The sequence below is a fragment of the Meleagris gallopavo genome, chromosome 15, assembly GCF_905368555.1.
Source record: "Meleagris gallopavo chromosome 15, MGAL_WU_HG_1.1, whole genome shotgun sequence".
Classification (NCBI taxonomy): domain Eukaryota; kingdom Metazoa; phylum Chordata; class Aves; order Galliformes; family Phasianidae; genus Meleagris; species Meleagris gallopavo.
Window position 1 is genome coordinate 8,173,912 of NC_139418.1, and position 23,832 is coordinate 8,197,743.

A 23,832-nucleotide genomic window follows, 5' to 3' on the forward strand; every position below is an offset into this window, starting at 1 on the left:
ATCATACTGACTGCTTCCCCGGACACGGGGCTTCTTATCCCTACCTCCTTCTCCCTGTGAGATGCCAAGGGACCAAGCTGTCCCCACATGGGTGAGAACTGGGTTGCTTCTTTCCCTGATGCTTGACTCCTGCTGGCTGGTTCCTGGGAGAGCCAGGAGCTGCTGTCTGCGTGTGAAATTGCTGGGGCTCGCCTCAAAATATATCTTGTGCTATAGCAGCTCCAGGAACTCACAGAAATTAGCCCACCACCTCCCCAGACAGCGGCTCAGGAAGACACCAACTGTGGGCTTCCATTGCAGGCTTCTGTCCTGGAGCAGGGACATTGGCCCCTGGGGCTGGGGGGCAGCCCCATCCCTCAGAGTGGGGTGCTGTGAGGGCCCCAGGGAAGGAACCCCTGCTCCCTGCTGCATGACCTGGGCATGTGTGTGGCAGTGGGGATGGTGGTACAAGGGCAAATCAGCTCACAGCTCCTGAGGCTAGGAGCGATGAACCCAGCAGATGACAGACAGTTAAAATTCATATAAACATCTCTGTCCTCAGCACACATAGGGGTCAGCTTATCATCAGTCTGAGCTCTTGCATTCTTGTTTCGCTTGAAGCTACAGTATTCCTTCAGCGCACCTGGATACACATGTACATACAAATGCACACTCACAGTCACATGGAAGAACTTTCAGAGGGCTCACAGGCTCGCGATGCACTTCCTTTGCCCTTGGACTGACAGTTATCTCAGAGAGCAACCTCCACTGCTAGCCCCGTGTTCCACAGCTGCAAGAGGAAAACAGGGCGACTGGGACCAGAAGCAGCAAAATGGGCAGTGGGTGTTTTAGCACCCTGAGGGCCATGGTAGAACCTGGCAGCACAGTGCTACACCAGCACAGGACCCGCTCCTCTTCCTCAGTCACATCACTACCAGTCACTCACCAGCAGCTTGGCTTTCCTCCAGCTCACACCGCAGCACGACGGCCCTTCCTTCCCAGCAGCTCCGTGTGTCGGCAGGAGGAGGCACAGACAGGCAGAGGCAGCTGTTCCCAGGCTGCCTGCATTACAACGATAATCAGATGATAGATTGTTTTCAAGCAAACTTGAATTTTCACTCGTTAGCGCTGTGCAAATGATTTCAGGGAAAAGAAATAATGAAAAAATAAAAGCAGACAAAGGAGAAAGGCTGAGAGCTGGGTGCACTCCAGGTGATGCTGTGTGTGCTATCTGTGGGCTGCGGCCATCCTGCAAAGCCAGCTTGTGTGTAGCAGGGCTGGCCTTCCAGGCACCCTCAGGTCACACGTTTGGGGCTGCTTTGTTTAGCCCCTGCATACACACCCAAGTTTGTGCCCTGTGCGGGTGCAGCTGCTGCTCCCAACCTTGCACACCCGCCCACAGGGCCAGGCACTGTGATGAGAAGGGAAATTTATTCCAGCTGCGGTTCTGGCCCCAAGGTACCTGACCCGCTTTCCAACTGCCAGACCCATTTCAACCCATGAAAGGTCATAGGAAGTTGGGTTTATTTTTAGTTTTCCCTTTTAAGTTCCCCGAAGCAGTGGGGACTGATGGAAGGGCAAACATTGCACTCCCTCCAGCCCCGGGTTGGGATCGCAGGATGGTGCCGGGCAGCTGTGCCCACCATGAGGCTCTGGGGCAATGAGTGTTGGAAGAGGGGTGTGGGAAGAGCAGGTGCAGGGGAGCAGGTTCGGTGCCTGCTGAGCTCCCCAGGGCCACCCGGCTGTGTTACCCGTAAGAGACATCGAGCCTTGGCACATGCTGCTGCTTTCTCGTTGCTGGAGCTGTGTTATCGCAAGGGCTTGTTCTTCCTTTTGTTCCTCATATTGTTTCACAGGGAAACTGAGAATCGGAGCAGTTCCTGCAGAATGTGGGGACTTTTGGGGCCAAGCGTTGCGCTCTTTGCACCAAGCAGCCCTTTCTGGGGGCACAGAGTTTTCCTCCCCACCACCACACATCACCTTCCCCATCACAGGCCCTTGGCTCATCCCCATCCCACACAGCCTGGGCAGCTCAGGGTGAGACTGAACCACACAATTAGGAAAAAAAAATCATTTCTTCTTAATGTAAGAACTGTTGCAGAATTTCCAGCCCTGGGTGGACAGCGGGTTATCTCTTCTGTAGGAAATCTCACTTTTTTCTTTCCCCCAGTCTGAAAATGGAATGCAGGCACTTAAAATAAATTCCCGGAGAACAAAACTGAGAAAACACAACGGGATTTGCATCAAAGGGTTCAGATTAATTAGCTTAAACTGAAAGCTTTCATTCTGATTTCAACCTCTGCTTTATGTACGAAAAAAAAATTGAAGCAGCAAAGCTTTGCAAGCCGACAAATCACAATGTTCCACCCTGAAAATATCAAAACACGATGCTTAGCCTCGCTGAGTCGCTTTGTTTCCTTTTAAAAGCAAATGGCACCAGGACCAACACCTTCACCAGCAGCTTGGCTCATTAAGAGCTTCAAAAAAACCCTCAAGATCAGCATAAGCAATTACTATCTTCATCAGTTTTACTCTTTCCTCCAGAGGAAAGCCTACGATTCCTGGCTGGCCAAAATTGCCGGAATATTTCTTTAAATTCTTTCCTTTTGTTGTGTTGATGTCACACAGAACTTGAGCTGGATGCTCAGAATTTGCCAGGAGCTGGGCTCCATGATCCCTAGGGGTCCCTTCCAACCTGGGGCAGCCTCTGACCCAGCGACCCAGCGCCCTGCCCTTTGTGTTGTGAATACTGGAAGGGGAAGGGATAGGAAACTGTGGGGATTTTATAAATAGTTGTTGTATATAAGATGAGCTAAACAAGTTTCTGTGAGTATTTTCCTACAGCAGCTGAGATTGAAAAATGAAAAAATGGGAGATCCGCAGCGTTGTGCTCACTCCGTCATTTTTAGCTCTCCTTTCTTGTTCTGATCATTTCTGTTTCAGTGGCAAAATAGGAAAAGGGTAAGAATAGAGGCAGGGAAGAGTAACAGAGTGATGCGGGGCAATGCTTTAGTCGGGAAGCTGATGGCGCGGCGGCTGCTGCCATCTATTGGCTCTGGCAACTAAGGAGCGGAGGGGGAGAGCCTGCGCTGCGTGCTTCTGCGGGGCTGGCTATTAGCTAATGAGCGTCCTCTGTGGAGCTGTGGGACTGCTGACGGGACTTCAAAGCAGAAAAAGTCTGGTAAGGCATTGCTGGACGCAGAGGGGAAGGCTCTCAGGTGTCCCTCTCTCGGGCACACGGCTCTGCTGAGGGGGCTTCCCGAGCCCTTCACAAATAAGGGCACGGTGCCTCTTTCTTTCAGGTTTATTGGACTGGAATAGAAAAGCCTCTGGGCTTGGCAGCAGCCTCTGCTCCACAGGGGACGCAGCAAAATGACCTTCCCTTGCTGCGCCTTGTGCTGAGGGGAAGCCTGCCCCGCATGCACACGATCCAGGAGGGCTGGGGGTCTGGGATGTGGCACAAGCCGGGGACATTAGAAGCTCACAATACATCTCCTCGTGTCCCCTTGTGTGGTGGGAGCCTGGAACCACCCCCTTCCTCCTATAACCTTGTCCCACTGCAGGCTGGAGGGACCCAGCCGGAGGTGGTCTGGGAGGAGAGTCCTGACGGTTCACGGTTCTTTCATGGGCTGTTATTCCTATCTAGCAGAGGACGTGAGCTCTGTGCTGCCTCTGCAGTCCCACAGCTTTGGAAGGATCAAGGCAAGGAGAGGTTTTCCATGACAGCTCCAAAACCCACTACACATCTCCCACGACTGCTCCAAAGCCACATCAGTACCACACTGGCCACATGAGGAGTGGGAAGGAGGCTGCGGATCCCAAACCGAACAGTGAGGACGAGACCACAGCAGCAGCCCCAGGTGCTGCGAGCCCCACGATCAGCGCAGGCGTTGGGCAGCAGCAGCATAGCTGGGGGCTCCGAGCCGCACGGCCGAGCCGCACCGCCTGCTGTCCAGCAGTGCTGACTTCCTCCGCCCCGACTGCAAACAATGCGAGCTGGGAGAGGCGCAGGCCTCAGCACTTCTGAGCACCGAACGCTGAGTTCAGCTGGGCACAGCCCCGTGGCCGTGTAACCCTTTGCTCGCCGGATGCAGCGCGTTCCCCTGTGCGGAGCAGCGCCTTCGGGCTGCAGTGCGCTGCACAGAGCAGGAGCTGCGCTGCAGGTGCCCGTCGCAGCCTGCCTGCTGAAGGTGGAAGCAGGAACAGGAGCGCAGGAATGAGGAAATGCCCCCACCGCACTCTGCCCTGTGCCCGGCAGCACTGCTGGCGCTGGGGGGGGTCGCAGAGGGTGGGGGAGGAAAGTATGGCTCTGCCTGGCATCGAGCATCAAAACCACGGAAGAGAAGTTTGTTTGACCTGAAACAAAATGCTCCATCGCGTTTGTTTGCTTTGTCCCTGCTGCCGTCAGGCTGGGGCTGATTTCCTTTTTCTTTCAGGTTCACTTCTAGAGCACAAAGTGAGAAGCGGGGAGGCTTCATTTTGAACCCGCCACGGAATGGTCAACTTCTGCGCACTCCCCAAAGGAAACGGGAATGTTGGAGGAGATTGTTAACCCTTCTGTTGTTTTCCATGTGGCACGGGATTAGTAGTGGGGCTCTCCCCAGAGCCCATGCCCCACCGGTGTGCCGGGCGGATTATGGCAGGGCAGTGCGTTGACCTCTGCTCTGCTGGGAAACAGAGGCTCCTGAGATGATAAGTGGCTCTGGAAAGAAATTCCTTTCCCCATGTGAGGGAGTGGCGGCGCTGGGCACACACACGGGCACGTCTGCACCTCTGCACACACGGGGACCTGACGTGGAGAGGTGAGAGCTGAGGTTCTGTGAGGAGGACACGGTGTGGGCCCTGCAGATCAGGTCAGTATGGGGCAGGACGGGGCAGGACGGCCATACATTGCTGGCTTGGTGCTGGCCGGCCCCAGCTGAGCAAACACGGCTGGAAGCAGTTCTTGCAGGTGCCTGGAGCAGCTCGGTGTGGGGACACAGCAGCGTAGAGCCATATTGGGATTATTAGTCCCGGTGGAGTTTGGGGTTTGGATATGGGGGTTATGAGCACACCAGAGAGGAGTAAGTTTGTCTGAGGTCTTTCGTATTCAGGAGCCAATGGGAGAATGAAAGGAGAAATCACACCAGCAGTCTCTAAGTCTAGCAAAGTGGATTTGGTGCCAGGAGGATGCAGCTGTCAGACAGCCCCAGAGATTGGCAGTGCTGCATCCCTGGATGAGGGGTGCTGGGCAGCCCCCACCTCCCACTCAGTGCCCTGGGAGGGACACACAGCTGGCAGCAGCGCTCGCTGGGGCTGCACAGAGAGGGAGGCCCTGGGAGTCAGCAGTGGGCTGTACCAGATGAGATCCCACGGCATTGCTCTGCAGCCTCTCCTAATCTGGGAGCCTGGGATGGCATCAGCAGCATTGAGGGCTGTGCACGAGTCCTGGAGCTACTGAGGTACAGCGGGAGAGTGCAATGGGAGCAGTTTGGGCTGCTGGCCAAAAGGAAAATTACATTCCAGGTCAAACATGAGGCTTACCTTTACCTGTAGAGGGGTGGGTTTGTTCCCTAAGTTGTCTAGATAAACTTAAAAGCACAGAGATTTCAAAACAACAAATGAGGACATCTTTGTTTCAGTATTGTCCTCTGTGCAGAAGGATTTGACAGCAATTTATAAATAGATATTGCTAAAACAAACAGCACCCTGTGTGAAGCAACAAGATTGTTAGAAAAGAGGTGCAGCCCCAAACCAGCAGAACCTCACTGCAAAGCTGTGCCTGGCATCACACAGACTTGGGCTGTGCAAGTGGAACCTGGGCGCTCTGGGAGCCTTGCTGGGAGCTCAGTTCCTCCTTCAGCCCTCACAGTGTCAGTGCATCTCTAGGTCGACTGCAGGAGTCTTCTAAATCCGGAGCTTTCTGGGACATGGTTCAGTGGGAGCAGGCAGCCTCCTTGCCAGGGGCAGAGCATGTCCCAGCTGCTCACCTTCGTGCCGGTCCTCCTCTGCACTGGAAGGATCAGTTCAGTGTTGGCATGCTGGAAAATAACAGTGGTGTTTGGCACTCTCGCATTGAGGGCTGCAGCAGGGAGGAGGGAGGATGAGAAGGATGGTTGGCAGCCCCAGTGTTTTGGTGTTGCATGGCAAGCAAGGCATTGCCGTGGTGGCAATCAGCTCATTCCTAAAGGAAAAGTGCATTCTTAGAAGCCCACTCTGCCTGTGATTTGTCTCCCTAGAGTTTCTTTTGTGGTGTTTTTTTTTTCTTTCATGCAGGGGCTGTGTTGACCTTTCCCAGGGATGCTTTGCACACCTCTGCCACGTGTAGCACACTGAGGCCACCCAGCGGGTCCTACTGTTGTAGCCTGGGGAGGGTCGGAGCGTGTGAGCAAAGAGAGAGCCAGAATCCACCACGGGCAGCCCAGAGAAGAGTACGCAGCCATCTGATCAGTCCTCCTGGGTTCACGCTGGGGTTCAGACAGCTCTGCTGATCCACAGACCAGCCCCGCCAGCCCTGAGCAAGCCGGCTCTTTGTGCTGCGGAGACGGGCGGCTCGCTGGGCCGTAGCTCTGCCTGTGAGCTGAAGGCAATGCAGGAGTGGATGGAGGGCACTGGAGGAGCTGCAGGTGGTGCCAGCAGGTGAGGGGTGCTCGCAGCGGCACTGGGAGTGGGTCGCTCTGACTGGGGGGAGATCGGGGCTGCAGATCTCCCGATAGGGCAGGCTGAAGCTTGGTGCTTCAGCAGGAGGAATGAGAGGAATGTGCCACGTGGGCCTGGTGACAGGCGCCCAAAGGCGAGGATGAGAGCACAGCCCGGGGCAACAGTGGGGCAGTGATGCTGGCCGGTGGGATGTGCCCGGCCCCCGCCTTGCTGGCACGCAGGCCCGCTCTGAAAGCCCATTGTGCATTGTGGATGGGCTGAGCTGCAGTGGGGCCGGTGGTGAGACGCTCGCTTCCTCCGGCAGCACAGCAGCAGCCTGCCGGCTTGGGGCTGGTGGCGATGCTGGACACATGGGCTGCTGCTTGGGGGCCCCTTGGCACCAGGACCTGGCGCTGGGGTGCACAGGTAAGCTATCTGTTAGGAGGCCACAGCCCTGCTCTGTTCAAGTGGGGCTGTGGGACGTATGGGTGCCATGCTGCCGGTGCTGCTGGGGAGGCCTCATTGCTGAGTGGCTTCCTTTGCTTGGAAGGCTTGCAGGGCCCTGGGGTGCTGCAGGAGGATGGCAATGCAGGGAGAGTCAGGGAACGCCAGGAGAGGGGTCAGAGAGCCTGGAACCACTCTCAACTCGGGGCTGGGACTGCTTCCTGCCCCACATTGCAAAATATTTCAGCACTTGGGAGGTAAATGAGTCACTAGCACAACTAGGAACAACTCTCAACCAGCAATTTCAATTGGTCTCTTGAAAAATTTGCTAGTTCCCTTTCTGAGCCGGGCCCAAATGAAAATAAACACTGAAGCAGCAGCCAGCACCACTGGGAGCAAACCCACTTCTCCTCTCACCCCCGGGAGCCCTTGCTCCGTCCATTTCGCCGGCTCAGTGGGGAGCCCCAGCATGCCTGGTTGCACAGTAGGCAGTGCCAGCACGAGCAGTGCCCCACCTGCCCCCTCCTTCACCTCGGCTGCCTCTCAGATGCCAGGAGAGCCTTTGGGCTGGGAGCATCCCATCAGGGGTCTGAATGCCTCTCCCCACCGCTCCTCTCCCCCAGCTGAGGAGTGTGAGTCCTGCTGTCCCCGCTCGCCTCTGCTCCTGCCGCACTGGGACCGCCTGCAGCACAGCACAGCTGAGCGCCGGGGACGATGGTGGTGGGAGAAGACCATGGCATCAGGTACCTGTCCTCGGGAAGGAAATACCGTGCTGAGGATCTGCTGGGCTGTGGGCTGAGGGGAAGGGAAGGACGTGGGAAGGAGGCACAGCCCAGCCCTGGCAGCAGGCGCTCTGTTTCAGCTCTGCCTACGTCTCCTTTCGCTTCCCAGCCTCAGCCTCCGTTTCCCCATGCAAGGGCGGGGTTGGGGGGGGAAGGAGTTCCTGATGAAGTCCTTTGTTCAGAGCACTCACATCAGCTGTTGAGAAATGTAGAGGCTTTTCTTTCAAAGAAAAGCCCATTAATCGCATGTCCAGCCTTGGGCCATTCTTTGCTGTTGACTATATATAAGGATTATAATTCTACTGTGGAAATAACAGTTTATTTGACTGCCTAGCAAAGCTGGCTAAATAATAAAGACTATAGAATATCTTTATGGTGACAAAAGTGATTTAGAAAAGTCACTAAACTGTTCCAGCTCCAGACAGAATCATAGAATCATTAAAGTTGAAAAAGACCTCTAAGATCATCTAATCCAACTGTCCTCCTACCTCCAGTATTGCCCACTAACCATTGCCCAGTTCAGATCTCTGGTACGTTTGTCTAGTGAGCTCTATCCGATTGCTGACAATAACTGCTTTTCAATCTTGTTACCCCTCCACAGCCAATATAGCTGTGGGAGAGTGAGCTGGATTTTTATGTGCCACAGCCATCATTAACATAAATACCAGCTAAAGTTTCCTCTCCTGAATCCTCTGTGGCTGTAGTTGATGACGTGAGAAGCAGAGAGAAAACAGCTTGGATTTCAGTTACCAACCAAAGCAGGCAGGAGAGAAAATACATTTTGACTGTCAGACTGATGAGCAAAGAGTTCTTGGCCCTCCTGTGCTGGGGAGATCTTCAAAAAACCTCTCTGCCATGGGATCACCAGGTCTGCCCTGGGAGGACCTGTCCCTAGAGCAAGGAGGGAAAGTCCTTACCTCAAGGCCACTCCATCTCTGGGAAGGAGCAAGCTCATGGCTATCATGTAGGTAGCACACAGTAATGTTGCATCCAGCCCCGAGCATCATTTTAGGGTGATGCCGGATTCATGCAGTTCCCCAGCCAGACATGCAGCATGGCCCATGGACTTTGCTTTCAGGTGTTGTGTTTAGGCACAATGTCCAAGATTCCACCACAAAACTTGACAGTGGCTTTTCTGTGTTCCTGTGTAGGCAAGGCAGGAGCGACAGGGTCAAGCAGCCCAGCTGAGGCAGCAGAAGGCTCCCCAGACCCCTCCTCAGTGCTGCTGGCAGCTGGGGAGAGCTTTCTGCCAGGTAAAGTGCTCCCTTCAGCATCACCAATATCTCCAGCAACTTAATGCAGCCTCGCACTGTGCTAACCAAGCCCACTCACTCCTTGAGTTCCTCATCCGTGTGTCTGGATGAGGAGGATGGGGTTGGTTCATGCTGCCTGAGGCTGAGCCCTGATGATGCTGATGCATTGCATGGAGTTCCTCCTCCCCTCTAACCCCGCACATTTCCTTTTCAAGAGATCTCACTCTTCTTCTCCATTGAGAGCCGCTCCTCACGGTGCCCCAATGCCCAGCTGCAGGAGGCAGCCAGAAGGAAGCTGTGGGCCTTGGAGAGTGACGACAGAGATGTCTGTGCTCTGTTCAAGGTAGGGGAAGAGCACGGCACGGGGGGACTCCTGGCCTGGTGACATGGATGTGTGATGGGACACCCAACCCACTGGGAAGTTCTGGGAAGGGTCTGATTTTTTTGCCACACTGCCAAAGGAGACCCCATGTTCAACTCCCAGCCCTTCAGTCTTGCTTTGTCTCCATGTAGGAGCTGTCAGCCAGGCTGCTGTGCATACAGGCACAAGAAGATCGGTTCCTCCTCACCTTCAAAACCCTGGAAGAAGTTTGGAAGTTTTCCACGTATCTAACTTTAGGTAATGTTTTCAAGGTGGGGGGATACAAAAAAAAAAAGTGTGAAGAGCCTTTTTGGAGAAGGTATTCTGTGACAACAAATAAAAGCCATGTAACAGAGAGAACAGCTTAAAGTGAAAGGAATGTTAATTAGAGGGCCTTGGTGTTCATGTACAGATTCACAAAACCACTCTTGGATCAGTGATGAAGATTTGGAAGTTGTATTTTGGGTAATTCCTCTATTGCACCTCTGTTGCGAATGGCAGACTGGGAGACACCCAAAGAGCAGCTCGTGCTGCACAGCAAAGCAGGGTGCTGACACTGCTTTCCCTCTGTTTTTAGGCTACATAGGCCGCTGCTTGGAGCAGCTTCTCTTTGAGCAGGAGTACTGGCTGAACTGTGCACTGGTGGAGGACACGGAGATCAGAGTGTCCATGGATGAAAATCGCTTGGCCACCATATATCTGGGTCTGCTGCTCCAGGAAGGTGAGGAGGGATTACAGGGCTGTGGTGTAGCCCTCTTCTGGGCTCTGCCTTGCACCAGTGCCACTGACCTGGCCATGACTCTTTCTATCCACAGGTCACTTTTTTTCCAGAGCAGTGCCTGGTGCATGCCAGCCAGAAACGGAGGGAGAGGAAGGCCTGCAGTTCTGCAAGAATGAGCTGGTTCATGTGAAGAACATTGGAGAGGAGTCCAAATGGGAAGGGATGTCCTTGTTGACAGGCCAACGAAGCCTGGTGCCTGTGACTGCCCTAGAGCCAATACCTCACCCATTCTACCAGTAAGTAGAAGTAGTAAGACAGGCAATCAATGGTGCTCAAGCCAAGCATCCATTCCAGACGCACCAGCTAACACCAAATCAGGAGTGAGGAGCTGCTCTTACCTCTGGCATTGGGCAAGAGCCCTATAACTGTGAGAATATGCATTATGCATTGAGATGACTGGAACCAGTTCAGATTCTATTATTGGGATAGAGCAAGGACTTAGTTCTGGTATCATTCTTGTATAATATTAAGTCATACACGAGATTACTTGTGATAACAAAAAACATCCTGAATCTTAAGTAATGCAGTCAAAATGTGGCCTGATGTTGCACACCAGGCTGAGTCATGAAGATATGCACAGATCTTATACTTTTACTGGTGAAATCCTCTTTATGGGCTGGCAAAATCATCCTACACTTTCCACAAGGTGTGAAGCTGCACATGGGAGATGCGAGCTGCCCTCCATGCCCCATACCCATGGCAAGGCATGGCTGGACTGGCAGTACTGTCCATCTGCTCTGCTTGTGTGAGACCGTCCCTGCGGGTGGCTTGAAGGCTGCTCGGAGAGGATTGGCAGGGTTCTCTTTTACCTTACAGGTGGTTCCTGAAGAATTACACCATGAGTTTTGGCATCTCCAAGGAGATCAGTGAGTCAACCTCTCAGCCGATTGGTGAGTGATAACCATGTAGGGTGGCTGCCCTTCCCAGGGATGGGCATGGCTCATAAAGACTTGGGTTTGGTCTGAAATGCAAAGGGTCCATCTCTTGATGTGACAATGGCACTGCATTGTGAGGTGCTGCACGGGAGTATTGCATCCTCAGATTCTCCTAGACATTTGCACTGTTAAGGATTTCACTCCTAGCAGAAAGTTGACAGTCCATCTCCTGTGAAACTACAGCCACTTCATTTTTCCAGCTGCCTTCACTAGTGCAGCTCTCAGAGGTTTCACTCTTTGGCTTTGTGGGGTTTTACCTATGCCTTCTGTATATTTTATCAAAATATTTTTTCTCAAGAAGAAACTGTAGAGGTCTGAGCCTGAGAGCACAACAAATCTTGGGGAACAGAGAGGCAGTCTTCTCAGGATGACATCATGCTCTCTTCACCTAAGTCTTTTCTAGCAAGGAAGTTTTAACAGTGAGCCTCACAGTGAAATGCCATTGTTTGCTTTTGTTTCCCAGTCAAAGGCAAGTGCACAGCCACAGTGGACCACAGAGGAGCAGCATGGGATGAACTGAGTTTCTCCAAGGGAGACAGCATAGAAGTCATTGGCTTCCTCCTTCCAGGACTCCCGTGGTTTGTGGGCAGATCTTTAAGCAGTGGGAACATCGGCTTTGTCCCAGTGCGATCTGTAAATGCTGAGCCTTGTGAATCTCTGTAAGTTTACTGCTGCTGTCTGAATTTCAAGTTGGGTGGAAAGGAAGGGTCAACTCCAAGTCCCAGCTCAAGGCTATGAGAGTCCAGGGCAGGTAGTTTGCTTTGCAAAGACTTTGTAGAGGATCCATGTGAGATCTGTCCAGAAGCCTCACCCAGGCTGTTCTGCCAGTCAGCTGCAGGAGTCTCTGCCCAGACAAAGCCTCGTATTTCTCTTGCTTCAGTTGCTTCAGGTGATTCCTGGAGAGGAAAAGATCTGACTCTGGGTTAGAGCTGGCTAAGGCAGCCCAGGACATCTGTATACCAGATGAGCTGGCTTCACATTTTCAACTAGAAATGTTCTTGTCTTAGTAGCTTTTCTCTGAGGGGCTGTGAATCTGGCAAGGGTGAGGGTGCTGATAATTGCACATAAAACAGAATTTTTCTTTGCTTCCTTCTGCTCCTTTACCTTCTGTGGGGTGCAGCTACTGGCACAGTTCCTCACTGAACAGAACTGAATGCCAGGCTAGGGACAGGGACAAGGGCTATCTGAGGAGCATGGCTGGCAACTGTACTCTTATGACACAACAGCTGTCTTTGTTGCTGGCTTAAAGACATTTCCAGTTCAATACCCATCCAAAAAGGCTTCTCCTCCAAGACTATATATTGGAGAATGGAGTTCTTAACTGTTGCTAGGTCTGTTTGCTTCTGTTGGGCTTTCCTGGGTCAGGTTCGCTCAAGATAAATCGCAGGCAATTTTCTCTAACACTACAGAACAGCAGAGACACTGATTGTTTTTCCATATTACATACCTCAACCTAGAGAAAAGGGATTGATGTTTCTGAGCGAAGAAGAAAACTTGCCCCTCCTGCGCATCCCCTGCAATGGTGGTGAGCAGCACTTTGCCACCCTCCTCGGAGAGCTGGCACACACTGACATCACCTCTGTGTACCGCCTGGGTGAGTTCCCTCTCCTTACTTAGCTCCATTGCTCCTGTGCCTTTTCTCCATGGTTGTGCACTAAGCCAAACTCCAGAATATAAAGGAGCTAAAACTGCAGCTTCATGTGGTGTCTGTGGCCAGAAGTGAGCCTGCTCTCTGAGACATGGGTCTGGGGCTTTGCAGGTTTGAGTGCTGTGTCTGCACACTGACACTAATCAAGCCTATGGGCTGTTTGTTTTGTCTCTTTGTATAGATGGTTTTGAACCCACAGCCATGTTCCCGAAAGCGCCATCAGGTGAGTGCATGGAGAATGCCTTCACAGTGATGCCAGAGAGTGAATTCTGACATGGAGAAATGTCCCACTGTGGTTTTCCTATCTCCTTCCAGAGGCTGTTCTCCATGGCTGTAAGGACACCCAGCTGCTCCAGTCCTGGGAGGAGATAAACAGCTTGGTCACAGCTAGCACCTCAGAGCAGTCCAGCCCAGGGAGTGAGTCAGCCCCTGCTACATGGGAAGATGTTCTCCTGGACAAGCTGAATGATTTTGATGATCCCAAGTTCTTCATTGACCTGAATGCTGGACACATGGAAGATGCTGATGTCTTTGAACCCATACTGACCTTCCTAAACCAAGACAGTTATATGCCCTGTTATCAAAGCCTCTATGATCTCAGTTTCTCCTTTCTCAACTCCACTTTTTATGGTTTCTCTGATGAGGATGAACTGGTCTTGTACCTTGAGACATCCAGGAACTGGGCCAAGAGGACTCATTCAGTTTGGGCCCATGTCAGGCTCTGTTTCCTTTTGGGTAAACTCTGTATGAAAAAAGTCAAGTTCTCCCAGGCTCGAGTCTATTTTGAGGAAGCCATGAGCACCCTGGACAAGGGCCTTGGGGACCTGCCCCTGCTGGCTGCCTTGCACGTGAACCTTGCTTCCATCTACCTGAAACAGAACATGAAAAACAAGTTCTTCCCCTTGCTGGGAAAAATGGTGGCCTTGCTTGTCTGCTTGCCTGGCCGCTCCTTCAGCTCTGAGCACGAGCTGAGGGTCATGATGTACGTCCTGAGGGAGGCCATTGCTGTGGGGAACACTCCTCTGGAAGCACGGGTCTGTTTCCTTATTGTCAAGCTCTTCCTCCAGCTGGGAAAAAATGATGAAGTACTACCCTTTATTGAGCACCTTCAATGTCTCTGCACCTCTTCACTCAGCCTGGACGCTAGTGCTGTGCCACTGGATGCCACCCCCATCCTGAGCTATCTGTACGACAAGAAGTACTTGCCAAACATTGCACTGGCATCTGCCAGGTCTTTTGTTCCCAGTGGCATCAAAGGGGCACCAACGCCCATTTGGAAAGCTGGCTTCATCCTCCAAAATGTGTCCAAGCTCCTGGGAAGCCAGCTGGAGAGGAGCAGCATCCCAGCCTTGGTGTGTTCCTACCTCAAGCAGGCACTGCACTTCTCCTGTGAGAGCAGAGCAGTGACCACCCAGAGGACTCTGTGCACTGTTTTGTCCCGGATGTACCTCCAGCACGGTGTGCTGGACGGGGCGGTGTGCTATGCAGCCCAGGCTGTGGTCTTCAGCAGGCTGATAGGTGAGGAGGAGGCTTTTGAGTCCTCCCTCTCTCTGGGGTGGATGTACCTTCTGAGCAGCCAACCAGGCCCGGCCGCAGACATCATGGGGCAGCTCCTACATTCTCTGCACGGGACGGACAGTGTGACGCAAGGCGGAGCGGTGCACAACCTCCTTGCCATTGCCCTCAAAGGAGCAGGGCAGGTGCAGAAGGCCACAGAGAACTACCTCCGTGCACTGCACAAAGCCAAGGAGACTGGGAACAAGAGGAACCAGGCTATTGCCCTGGCCAACCTGGGGCAGCTGAGCCAGACGCGAGGGGCGAGTCAGCTGTCTGAGCTCTACCTGCTGCAGGCTGCCCAGCTGTATGCTGAGCTGCAGGGCAGCGAGGAGCTGGAGCTGGAGTCGGTGCATGTGCTGCTGTGGCTGGCACAGGCCATGGTCAGCAGGCAAAGGATGGAAGATGGCAAACTCTGTTATGAACTTGCGTTGGTTTTTGCCCTGAAGTGGCACAATGTGAGGAGTGAGTACAGCTTTGCTGGCAGGGATGGAGCAGTGCTCACCTAAGTGCAGAACTCCATTAGATCCCTAACGCAGCCCTTTGAGCTGTCTCTTTCCCTTCCCTCTACCATGCAGGTCAGCTTCACGTCACTGAGGCACTCTGCCATTTCTACAGCCAAGTGTGCCCCAGCCTCCAGGCCTGCATTACCTACCACGAGCACTGGGTCTCCTTGGCACAGAAACTCCAGGACAGAGAGCTAGAAGGCAATGTCCAGCAGACCCTCAGCCAGCTCTACCAGGCTTTACACACCCCTGAGTAAGTTCTGAGCGCTGCTGTTTCCTGTGCAGATGCTGTTAGAGAGGTGTCTCTGCTCATCCATGCAAGAGCAGTGGCTTTTCTATGGTGCTCACAGCAGAGTCCCTGCAGGGAGGTGGGGTGCTCTCAGGTGGTGGGTGCTGAGTGGCTGAGATTTGGGAGCTGTCCCTGCGCTCTGCAGGAAGAGCTCAATGTCAGCCAGATCGCAGGGACAGCCAGCAAATGCTGTGCTGCTAGCTGGGATAAAACTGGGGGATGGCCAAACATAGCTTTCCAGAGAGACATCCAGCCTTCTTCAGAGGGGACCTAGTGACAGGGAATTCATCACTTCCTTTGGAGGCTTATCCCAGTGATTAATTACCTCTCACTGGTAAAAATAGACTCCTTATCTGTTATTTAAATAACCCTGGCTTCAGCCTCCAGCCACTGAGCTTGCCCTTCCTATTGCTACTAGAATATTTTCCCCAAGGATACACTTCAGACTTCGTATCAGCTCACCTTTCAATCTCCTGTTTGACACATGCAGGTGATGGATTAGTTTAGGCAGAAGGGAAGAGGAAGATGTGAATAAATCACAGACTTTCTTCAGTTTTTCAAGGCGGGCATGTCAAATAGTGGAGGGTTAGCCCCTGTGTCCCAGAAGGATAAGTGGGCAGGGGCTGTCACTAATTGGATGTTCACCTTCCCGCTCTGGGTCATTGTGAGTTCAGAGGGAAGGAATTTAGGAAGCAGACGCCTGTCATGTGAGCGGTGCTATTTCAGTTCACAAAGCACCCAGGTTCCTGGAAGGACAGCTGGAGCACAGTTTCAAGCAAGATACCAAGCAAGCAAACATGTCCTGGGCACTGCCCCCACCCCTGGCCACAGCCACCTTCTGCAAGCAGCATGTCCAACCTAACACCTCGTCCTGCTGCCTGCCCTTTGTCCTCTAATGGCACTGGGCTTGAGAAGGGGACAGCTGGCCTTGCATGTGTGGCACAGAACTGTCCTTCTGCCAGCATCAAGGGACAGACAACAGTCACAGATTTGGTTCTGGGTGGCAGATGTTGGCTGGGAAGTGAAGGTGTGGTGGCAGCTCTGCAGCTGGTTGCTGGCATCCTGTGATTCCTCTGTAGTGTTTTCTTACCTGTTACCATCACAGGGCTTTGAGACAGTCGCTGGACTGCACCAAACAGAGTCTGAGGATCTTCATTGACCTTGAGGAGACTGGCAAGGCAGCAGAGGCCTGGCTGCAGGCAGGAAGGCTGTACTATCTCATGCAGGAAGATGAGCTGGTGGAAATGTACTTTCAGGTATGAGGGAGGTGTCTGCAGCAATCCCATTCCCACTCTGGTGCTGCATTCCCATCACAACTGTGTGGTTCAGCAGGAGCCATTTGGGGCTCAAAAACTTGGAAGGGAAAGTTCTTCTCATGAGCATAAGACACCTGCTGCTGGAAGGAGGAGCTGCTGCCTTAGCGTTCATGCACTATCTGGCATTAAATGTCCTAACTTTCCTTCCATACACGGGTTTTAGAGGATTTTTGGGTGAAAGTTTGTGAATTCATTGGGCCAGAAAGTGACGTGAGAGTGTCAAACTGCCAGGTGATGAGTTCCCATTGAAATGCACATAGATGAGGGTTGAGGTGCCAGGGAAGTGCTTGAAGACTTCTTGGAGCAGGAGGCTACTGGCTTCTTTCCATCTCCAACATTATTCTATCAGATGAACTGCAAAGAGGAAAAGCTTCCACAAAAAATTTAGGGCTCCATCATTCAAAGAGCAGCTTCTATTAAAAGATACAAAATCCTTCCACATGCCCAAAGAAAGCCGAGCAGAAGGCTCTGCTGGCATTGCACTGAGCTGGGGTATCCAGAAAAGCACCAGTCTGAGCATACATGAGGGGTCCTCACTCTGTTACCCTAGAGGCACTACTGAACTGGTGACTGGGCAACTGAATTGGCATGGTCATGGGCACTGACAGATTGTAATGATGAAAAGGATATGCTCTGGCTGGAGGGTGGCATCATGGCAGGGTGTATAATTGGCACAAATATCTGTTCTTCCCAGAAGCTCATATACTTGCCGTCATTCCCATCCCACTGACTCCACCTTTTCCCTGTCCTGGTTATCTCTTCACCTTGTCAGTCTCAGCATTGCCTCCACCACACTGTAATGACAGACCAGGCAGGCTGCAGCTGCCCTGACTCTCATCCTGATTTCATGGGATGCCCCAGCTGGTCAGTCTGGCACTCTAACCCTGCACAGGGACACGTATAGCTCCTGGCTCCACCCTCGCACATCACTTACAAATGCAGCATGACAGACTCACACACCTGCTCGCCAACCTGTGTCTGTGCTGTTTGGAGCATTGAGGTTCAAGTGTAGGATGATGTGGTTTACTTCATCACTCTAAAATCTGCCTGTGAATGTCCCTTTCCAAGTCTCACTCCAGTTCCTTTTCCTTCTAGGCAGCTATTGAAACTGCTCTGAAAGCTGAGAACTTCTCCTTGGCCATGGATCTCTATGAAAAAGCAGGCGATAACTTTTTTAATGGCAACCGGCACAGAGATCGAGCAGTGGAGTTTTACAGGGTACTGACCCTCTGAGCATGTTCCTTATGTCCCTTTTAGGTGATGACCAGGGGGAACTGCAGCACTGTGTGGCCAGGGTGGAGGGGTGGAGGGACGGGGCGGAAGGTGGAGAGGGACATTATCAGAATTCTGAGTGTTTATCTGTGTAATCTTTGCTAGGAGGCATCTCAGAGCACAGGCCCATTTTGCAATAGCTGCAGATCTCCCCAGAGGTCATTCTGGGGGATGGGAGCAGGGCTGTGCATTACCAATCCTGGCAGCTTCAGATGTGGGATGGTCATTGTGCTCAGAGCCAGAATTTCATGCACTTAAGGAAAGGCAGAGATGAGAGGCTCAGCTTTTGAGGACCATACTCTGGGATGTTGAACTCATGTTAAGGATTAGAACTGGGATGTCCAGAACCCAGCCACCCCATTGTCTGCCTGCCTTGCCAAGGGCTCAATTCATCTCTTGCTGCACTTCCACCCTTCTGTGGGCAGTGCTGTAATCATACCTCCAGGAACACACCAGACTCACTGTTCTCTCACCAGGGTGGTGCAGTGCCTTTGGCCAGGAAGCTACAGGCCATTAAGACAGAGCTGCGGCTGTTCAATAAGCTGACGGAGCTGCAGATCGGGCTGCAGGGCTATGAGAAGGCGCTGGAGTTTGCCACGCTGGCAGCCAGGCTGAGCATCAGGGTGGGTGAGTGATGCAAACCCAAGGGTACACGGAGCTGCTGGCAAAGTGGGCTGGCTTTTTGGTAAGAGCAGCGTGCACATGCAGGGAAGATACTCCTGCTTTCATAAGTCCTCCGGATCTATTCTTATCCTAAGGGTAACATCTCTTTAAGGCCACTTCCCTTTTTAAGCTGTGTGACAGTCCCATAGGAGTAGGGGCACTGCTGGGCAGAGGGCTATTGCTACACCAGAGCACAGGAAGTCTGATGAAGGCATGGGACTCAACAGTTCCTCTTTGCCCTTGCTGTTCCAATAAACCCACCTCTTTCCACTGCAGAAGTAGGTCTAATGGCCAGCATAATGCCAGCATAATGCCAGCATAAATGTCTGAGATGAAACCAGTGTTGTCATAACACTTTCCAGCACCAAGAAATCCCCTTTTTTGAATGATACACTCCCTGGGCAACCTGTCTTGCATTGGTATCAACAGCCCTGCCCTTGGCTCTGTTTTCTCTGGACTGTTTTCAACTGTAGTGTCTCCTTATGAAGAGATCTGTGCCCCAGGGCTGTTGATCAAATGCAGCTTGGTGTGCTGGGCTGGGAATGATTTGTGAGCATGCTGCAGGCTGACTATATCAGCAACTCTTTTCTAGGAGATCAATTGCAAGAGCTGGTTGCATTCCACCGCCTGGCTACAGTCTACTATTTTCTGCAGATGTATGAGATGGCTGAAGATTGCTACCTGAAGACACTCGCCCTGCATCCCCCCATGCTGCAGTGCTCTGGAGAAGCCCTGTACTACTGCAAGGTGTATTGCCACCTTGGCAACCTGACCCTGCACAAGCTGAAGGTAGGAAGCCACTTTCTGTGGTGCTACGTTGAGCTTTCAGATCTCAATCTTGGTCTAACAGTGATAGGACAAGGGGAAATGACTTCAAACTATAAGAGGGGAAATTTAGGTTAGAGTTAGGAAGAAATTCTTTACCCAGAGGGCGGTGAGGCCCTGGGAGTGCTGCCCAGAGCTGTGAGTGCTCCATGCCTGGAGGTGCTCAGGGCCAGGGGGGATGGGGCCCTGCAAAGCCTGATCGGGTGAGAGGCAACCAGCCCATGGCAGCGGTTGGAAGTGGATGAGCTTTAAGGTTCCTCCCAATCCAAGCCATTCTAGTATTCTATGATGGGGCGCTGGAGGTGGAAAATCACATCTGCCAGCAGAGCAGCCACCCTTGTAGGCAGCTTTAGAATAAGTACACACAATGCTGGCATCTCCAGGCTTTGAGAGGGGAAGGCAGTGTGGGAAGAAATGTGCTGACCCTTTGCACTGACTGTGCAGAGCCCATTTCACTCAGTTGAACTCAAGTGTCATCGGGTTCTGTCTCTTCCCCTTTCAAACTCTGTGAGCATCTGTCACTGGGGCAGTGAATATACAGCTTCTTTATCATACATTCCTGCCATTGGAGAACCACTGGGCTCTTCTGCAGCGTCCTCACACCATGACCTCACATTAAACTACTTCCTAACACTCTGTTCTTTATGGTTAGGATGAACAGGACGCAGCAGCCTACTTCCTCCTGGCCCTCGCTGCAGCCACCGAGCTGGGAGATGCGGAGTTGCAGGGCCTCATTGGTGCCAAGCTGGCCAACATCCCCAGAGCCCCACAGCAACCCGTGGACGTGCCAGGCTGTGCCACATACCGGGCCAGGTGGCTGAGTGAAGGAGGCCACGTTGTCTGATCAAATGGACGTGTCACCACGAGATGCTCATGATCCATGTGCTCTCCAGGAGCAGCAGTCAGCAGAGGTCCTGCCACCGGCAGCGTTTTGGTTTCTTGTGCCCATCAGATGAGGAAGTTGGGACAGGGCTGTGCACATGGCACTGCAGGCAGAGCGGGGCAAGATGAGGCCCCAGCAGCTGGTGCTGGAGCAGGAGTGCAGCTGTGTGTGATGGGGATGGTAACAAGGTGCTGCCCGTCCCCACCTGAGCCTCTGACCCGAGCGTGTATTAACTGGAATAGTAGCTCTTTATTGATCCTGGCTGTTTTCTGTGCTGTCTGCTCCGTGCGGGTCTGTGCCCCGCACTGTGACACAAAGCACAGCCGCCCTTCGGCAGCGGGAGGCAGGGATAGGGACGGGGAAACGCAGCGTTCGGGGCGGGGCAGGGCGGGGAAGGCAGCCAGGAGGCAGCGAGGCGGCCGCTCACCGCCAGGGAGCAACCGAGCCCCGCGATTGCGGCTCGGACCGAAGGCTGAGCGGTGCTCCGGGCGCTGACAGCCAGCTGGGACTTCACAAATGGACCTGTTGCAAGGCACCCCGTCTGACTTACGTGGCCCGCTGCTTGTAAATGCTGAACGCAGAACATTTATTTCCTCGCTGCACTTCGAAAATGCTGATTTCATTTTCCCCTTTCAAACTCTGTGAGCATCTGTCACTGGGGCAGTGAATACACGGCTTCTTTATCGTACATTCCTGCCATTGGAGAACCTCAGCCCTATGCTCAGAAGAGGTAAATCTCTGTCCCATATGAAATACGGTGAGGTTTTGGGGGAGGCAGTGCAAGGAATCCCTCCGGCTCATTCCATGGGCTCAGATCAGGTGCCCGCTGCTCACCCACAGAGGCCAGGATCTGCACAGCTGCATGCAGCCCAGCTGTGCACACATCTAGTGCTCAGCACTGGCTTTGGGGACCCTGAAATGATGTCTGAGGTCACCACGAGGCTGCTGGCCTAGCACCCTCTGTGGTCCTACTTCCCCAAGGCTTCAGCTGCCGGTGCATTGAGCAGTGCAGCACTGTGGGACAGGAACAGCATGGGAGCACAGCTGCATGGGGCCATGCCCTCACAGACCCACACTAAATGTAGGTCACTTTCTGTTGAGCACCAGTGAAAAAATAAGGGCTTTGTTTAAACATAGAGGATCTGTGTTTCAGCTGGTCTAAATCAGCTAACCTCCATGGAGTCAAACATGCAGGGACTGTAGGTCTGGCCCACTGTTTTAACCAAATGTGTGCTCTTTAAATCACAGCAAATGATTCTGTGGTGCCTGGGGGAAAAGGAGACTCGCTCCTTGAGAACATCCCATAAAACACCATTTTCCCTCCCCTTCATCCACCAGCTCTCTCCTGCACAAAACTGGTCACTCACGCTGACACAGCAGCTCTGTTTTCGTGGAGAGATGAGAGGTCAAGGTAGCAAGTACTAATTAAACATCATAACAACACAGTGAAACTTGGTGCGTACCAGCTCCTGTGTCTGAACACATTGGAGGGTGAGAATCCAGTGTTCCTCCAGCCACAAAGGAGACTTCTCCTTGCCTGGAGAGAAATGCCAAGGAGAATTAGATGCTTTGGGGTCTTTACGGCAGAGGAGGTGACCTCACCTGATGGCTCAGGTCCTGGAGCAGCTGGGCTGGGAGTTATCATCCTCTGCCCCTCCTGGGTGTGTTGGCATGACATCCATCATCCTGGGACACAGGGCTGGGAGCTAGCTGTCTTTTAGGCACACCAAGGAGAAGCCCTGTGTGTGTGCAGAGCACAGTGATCGTGCAGGAGGTGTGCACCAGTGCCCAGCCCTCCTCCATCAGCATGAATGCCATTATGGGCAGACAGAGGAAAAATTAGGGGAAAGGGTGGATCAAGTCTTCTCACATCCTCACATTCAGTGAGTGCTACTGAAGGAACCGCCGGCATCAGCACTGCCAGCCACAATGCAAGCCCACGTAAAGCCAAATCTGGTGCCTCAGGGGGCCATTTAAATCCTGGAATAAAGAGGGACTGGATTTCTTTAACATATGCTCGTTCTTGGGCAGTGGAAATACCATGACAAGAATAATTCCTGGCTCATCGTAGCCCTGGTGTTAGCCTCCAGAGGCACTAGGAAAAAAAGGAAGCATTTGCAACTGCAAATATAGATATGGACAGAAGCATAATGATAGCTAGAGTTATTTGGATTATTTGGAAACTACTCTTTCTTGCAGAAATGCAACACCCAGCAGTAATAACCACTAAGAGCAGGCACCTTTCATCATTCCCTCATTGTACAGTACTGCAAATCCTCACTGCCTGTGCTAGGTGAAGCCTTCCTATCCCCAGCTGTACCAGACACTGCCATCACCCACTGCCGACCTCCGGTCCTCATGGGACAGTCAAGGGGTAGAAAACCTCTGAGTATGTCAAGGTCCAACAGTTGGGTGGGGGAGTGCTGCTGCTTGGGAGGGAAGTCTGAAGTTCAGTGACGTGGCTAGGAGCCATCTCTCCCCTCCCAAGGCCCTGCACTTGCCCCTAATCCCGACCTTAACCCTAACCAAAATAACCAACCTCAGCTGACCCTCCTGCAGCCCTGCTGGGAGCACACAGTGGCTCAGAGGGCCCATGCTCACTGTGCAGCAGGGGATGCTGTCCGTGGATGGGACATCATTTATCAGCCCCAGATGTCAGCAGAGAAGTGCTGCTGGGCACACCCTGCTGCCAGGGCTCATCAGACATGAGGGAGCAGTGTCTGGGGCAGAGGCAAACCTGAGCTCTCCTTATCTCAGGGGCAGCTGTGACTCTGCAGACAGCGTCTTTCCACGTTGCTTGGAAAAGCAATGAGAAGTTGGTAAACACCAGCTGTTCTGCTGAGCAGGGCTGGGTGAAGTATTAAGCTGGGCGATTTAGATTAAAAATCAGTTATTTACACAGCAACCTGTGTTTTTTGTTTGGTGATAATTGGGATCATAAATATGCACGCCGGGGGATGTGCTTGAGGTTCTGCACAGCAGCCAGGAGTCACTCACTGTGACTACATGTCCTTGGGTAAAGCCGCGGTCCTCCGTATGGTGGCAAGGCAGGCAGGGTGCAGCAATGCTCCCAGCTCTCCTCATGGCTCCCCAGCTCAGCACGGCCTCCCTCCAGCCCTGGCTCCTCACTGGGAGGAAACCCGGCAGCACGAGGCTCCCTTGTCACAGCATGGAGACAACTGTAGGAAACCACGCGAGCGCCAACAAGTCCCGTAACACTGCAGGGAGTAGAGAGGAAAAACAGATCAGGATTTGGCTGCCACAGAGCCTGCTGGGATGCAGTCCAGGAACTGGGATGAACACAAAGCAATTAGCCCCTGAGCACCAGAGATTCTGGAGAAATGAAGAATAAATTCTTACTTAACCAGCACACAAAGGGGCTTTGGTTATGGAGTGGACTGTTACGGAGGGCTACTTTAATTTTGTTTCTTTTTCTTCTTTTTCTTTGCACCTGCTCTGACAGTGGCATTGGGGCCATAAAAGAACACATGGACACACAGGGAGCAATGCTGCGGCACTGATGGCATCAAGTTTAATTCTGCTTGAAGCACCTCCAGCTCCTTGCAGCTGGTTTTCCACTTGCAGCATGACCTTCCCCCCATTGCTGCCCAAGATTTAAGTCATGCTTGATCTCAAAGTATTAGTATAATATTAATCAGGTTTAAAAAATTTACTCTATTGATTTAGAAAGGATTTGCAAGAGTTCCCAAATACGTCCTGTGT

General features: G+C 52.6%; 1 protein-coding gene across 6 annotated transcripts; it reads left to right on the plus strand.

Moving 5' to 3' along the window:
• Positions 1-3,029: 3,029 nt before the first annotated feature.
• Positions 3,030-20,746, plus strand: SH3TC2 (SH3 domain and tetratricopeptide repeats 2). Of its 6 annotated transcripts, none has more exons than XM_085236705.1 (20): positions 3,030-3,160; positions 4,416-6,597; positions 6,923-7,023; positions 7,665-7,784; positions 8,975-9,076; positions 9,292-9,419; positions 9,590-9,695; positions 10,015-10,158; positions 10,253-10,454; positions 11,035-11,108; positions 11,617-11,812; positions 12,563-12,747; positions 12,983-13,024; positions 13,117-14,820; positions 14,934-15,114; positions 16,256-16,406; positions 17,562-17,684; positions 18,215-18,365; positions 18,994-19,190; positions 19,879-20,746. In XM_085236705.1, exons 2-20 carry the CDS (start codon positions 6,548-6,550, stop codon positions 20,068-20,070), a joined length of 4,149 nt encoding a protein of 1,382 aa, XP_085092831.1. In that variant the 5' UTR covers positions 3,030-3,160; positions 4,416-6,547; the 3' UTR covers positions 20,071-20,746. The 6 variants fall into 6 exon arrangements, with proteins under 6 accessions (XP_085092831.1, XP_085092833.1, XP_085092832.1 ...); XM_085236707.1 differs by lacking the exon at positions 3,030-3,160 and having other exon boundaries at positions 4,150-4,832; positions 6,235-6,597; XM_085236706.1 differs by lacking the exon at positions 3,030-3,160 and having other exon boundaries at positions 4,150-4,781; positions 6,235-6,597.
• Positions 20,747-23,832: the final 3,086 nt, after the last annotated feature.

What these genes read in the sequence shown, in the direction of transcription:
- SH3TC2 (XM_085236705.1), top strand. Translation starts at nt 6,548, where the DNA reads ATGCAGGAGTGGATGGAGGGCACTGGAGGAGCTGCAGGTGGTGCCAGC. An exon ending in TTCCACGTATCTAACTTTAG is followed by an intron (nt 9,696 to 10,014) that starts GTAATGTTTTCA and finishes CTCTGTTTTTAG; the next exon opens with GCTACATAGGCCGCTGCTTG. An exon ending in TGACCCTGCACAAGCTGAAG is followed by an intron (nt 19,191 to 19,878) that starts GTAGGAAGCCAC and finishes CTTTATGGTTAG; the next exon opens with GATGAACAGGACGCAGCAGC.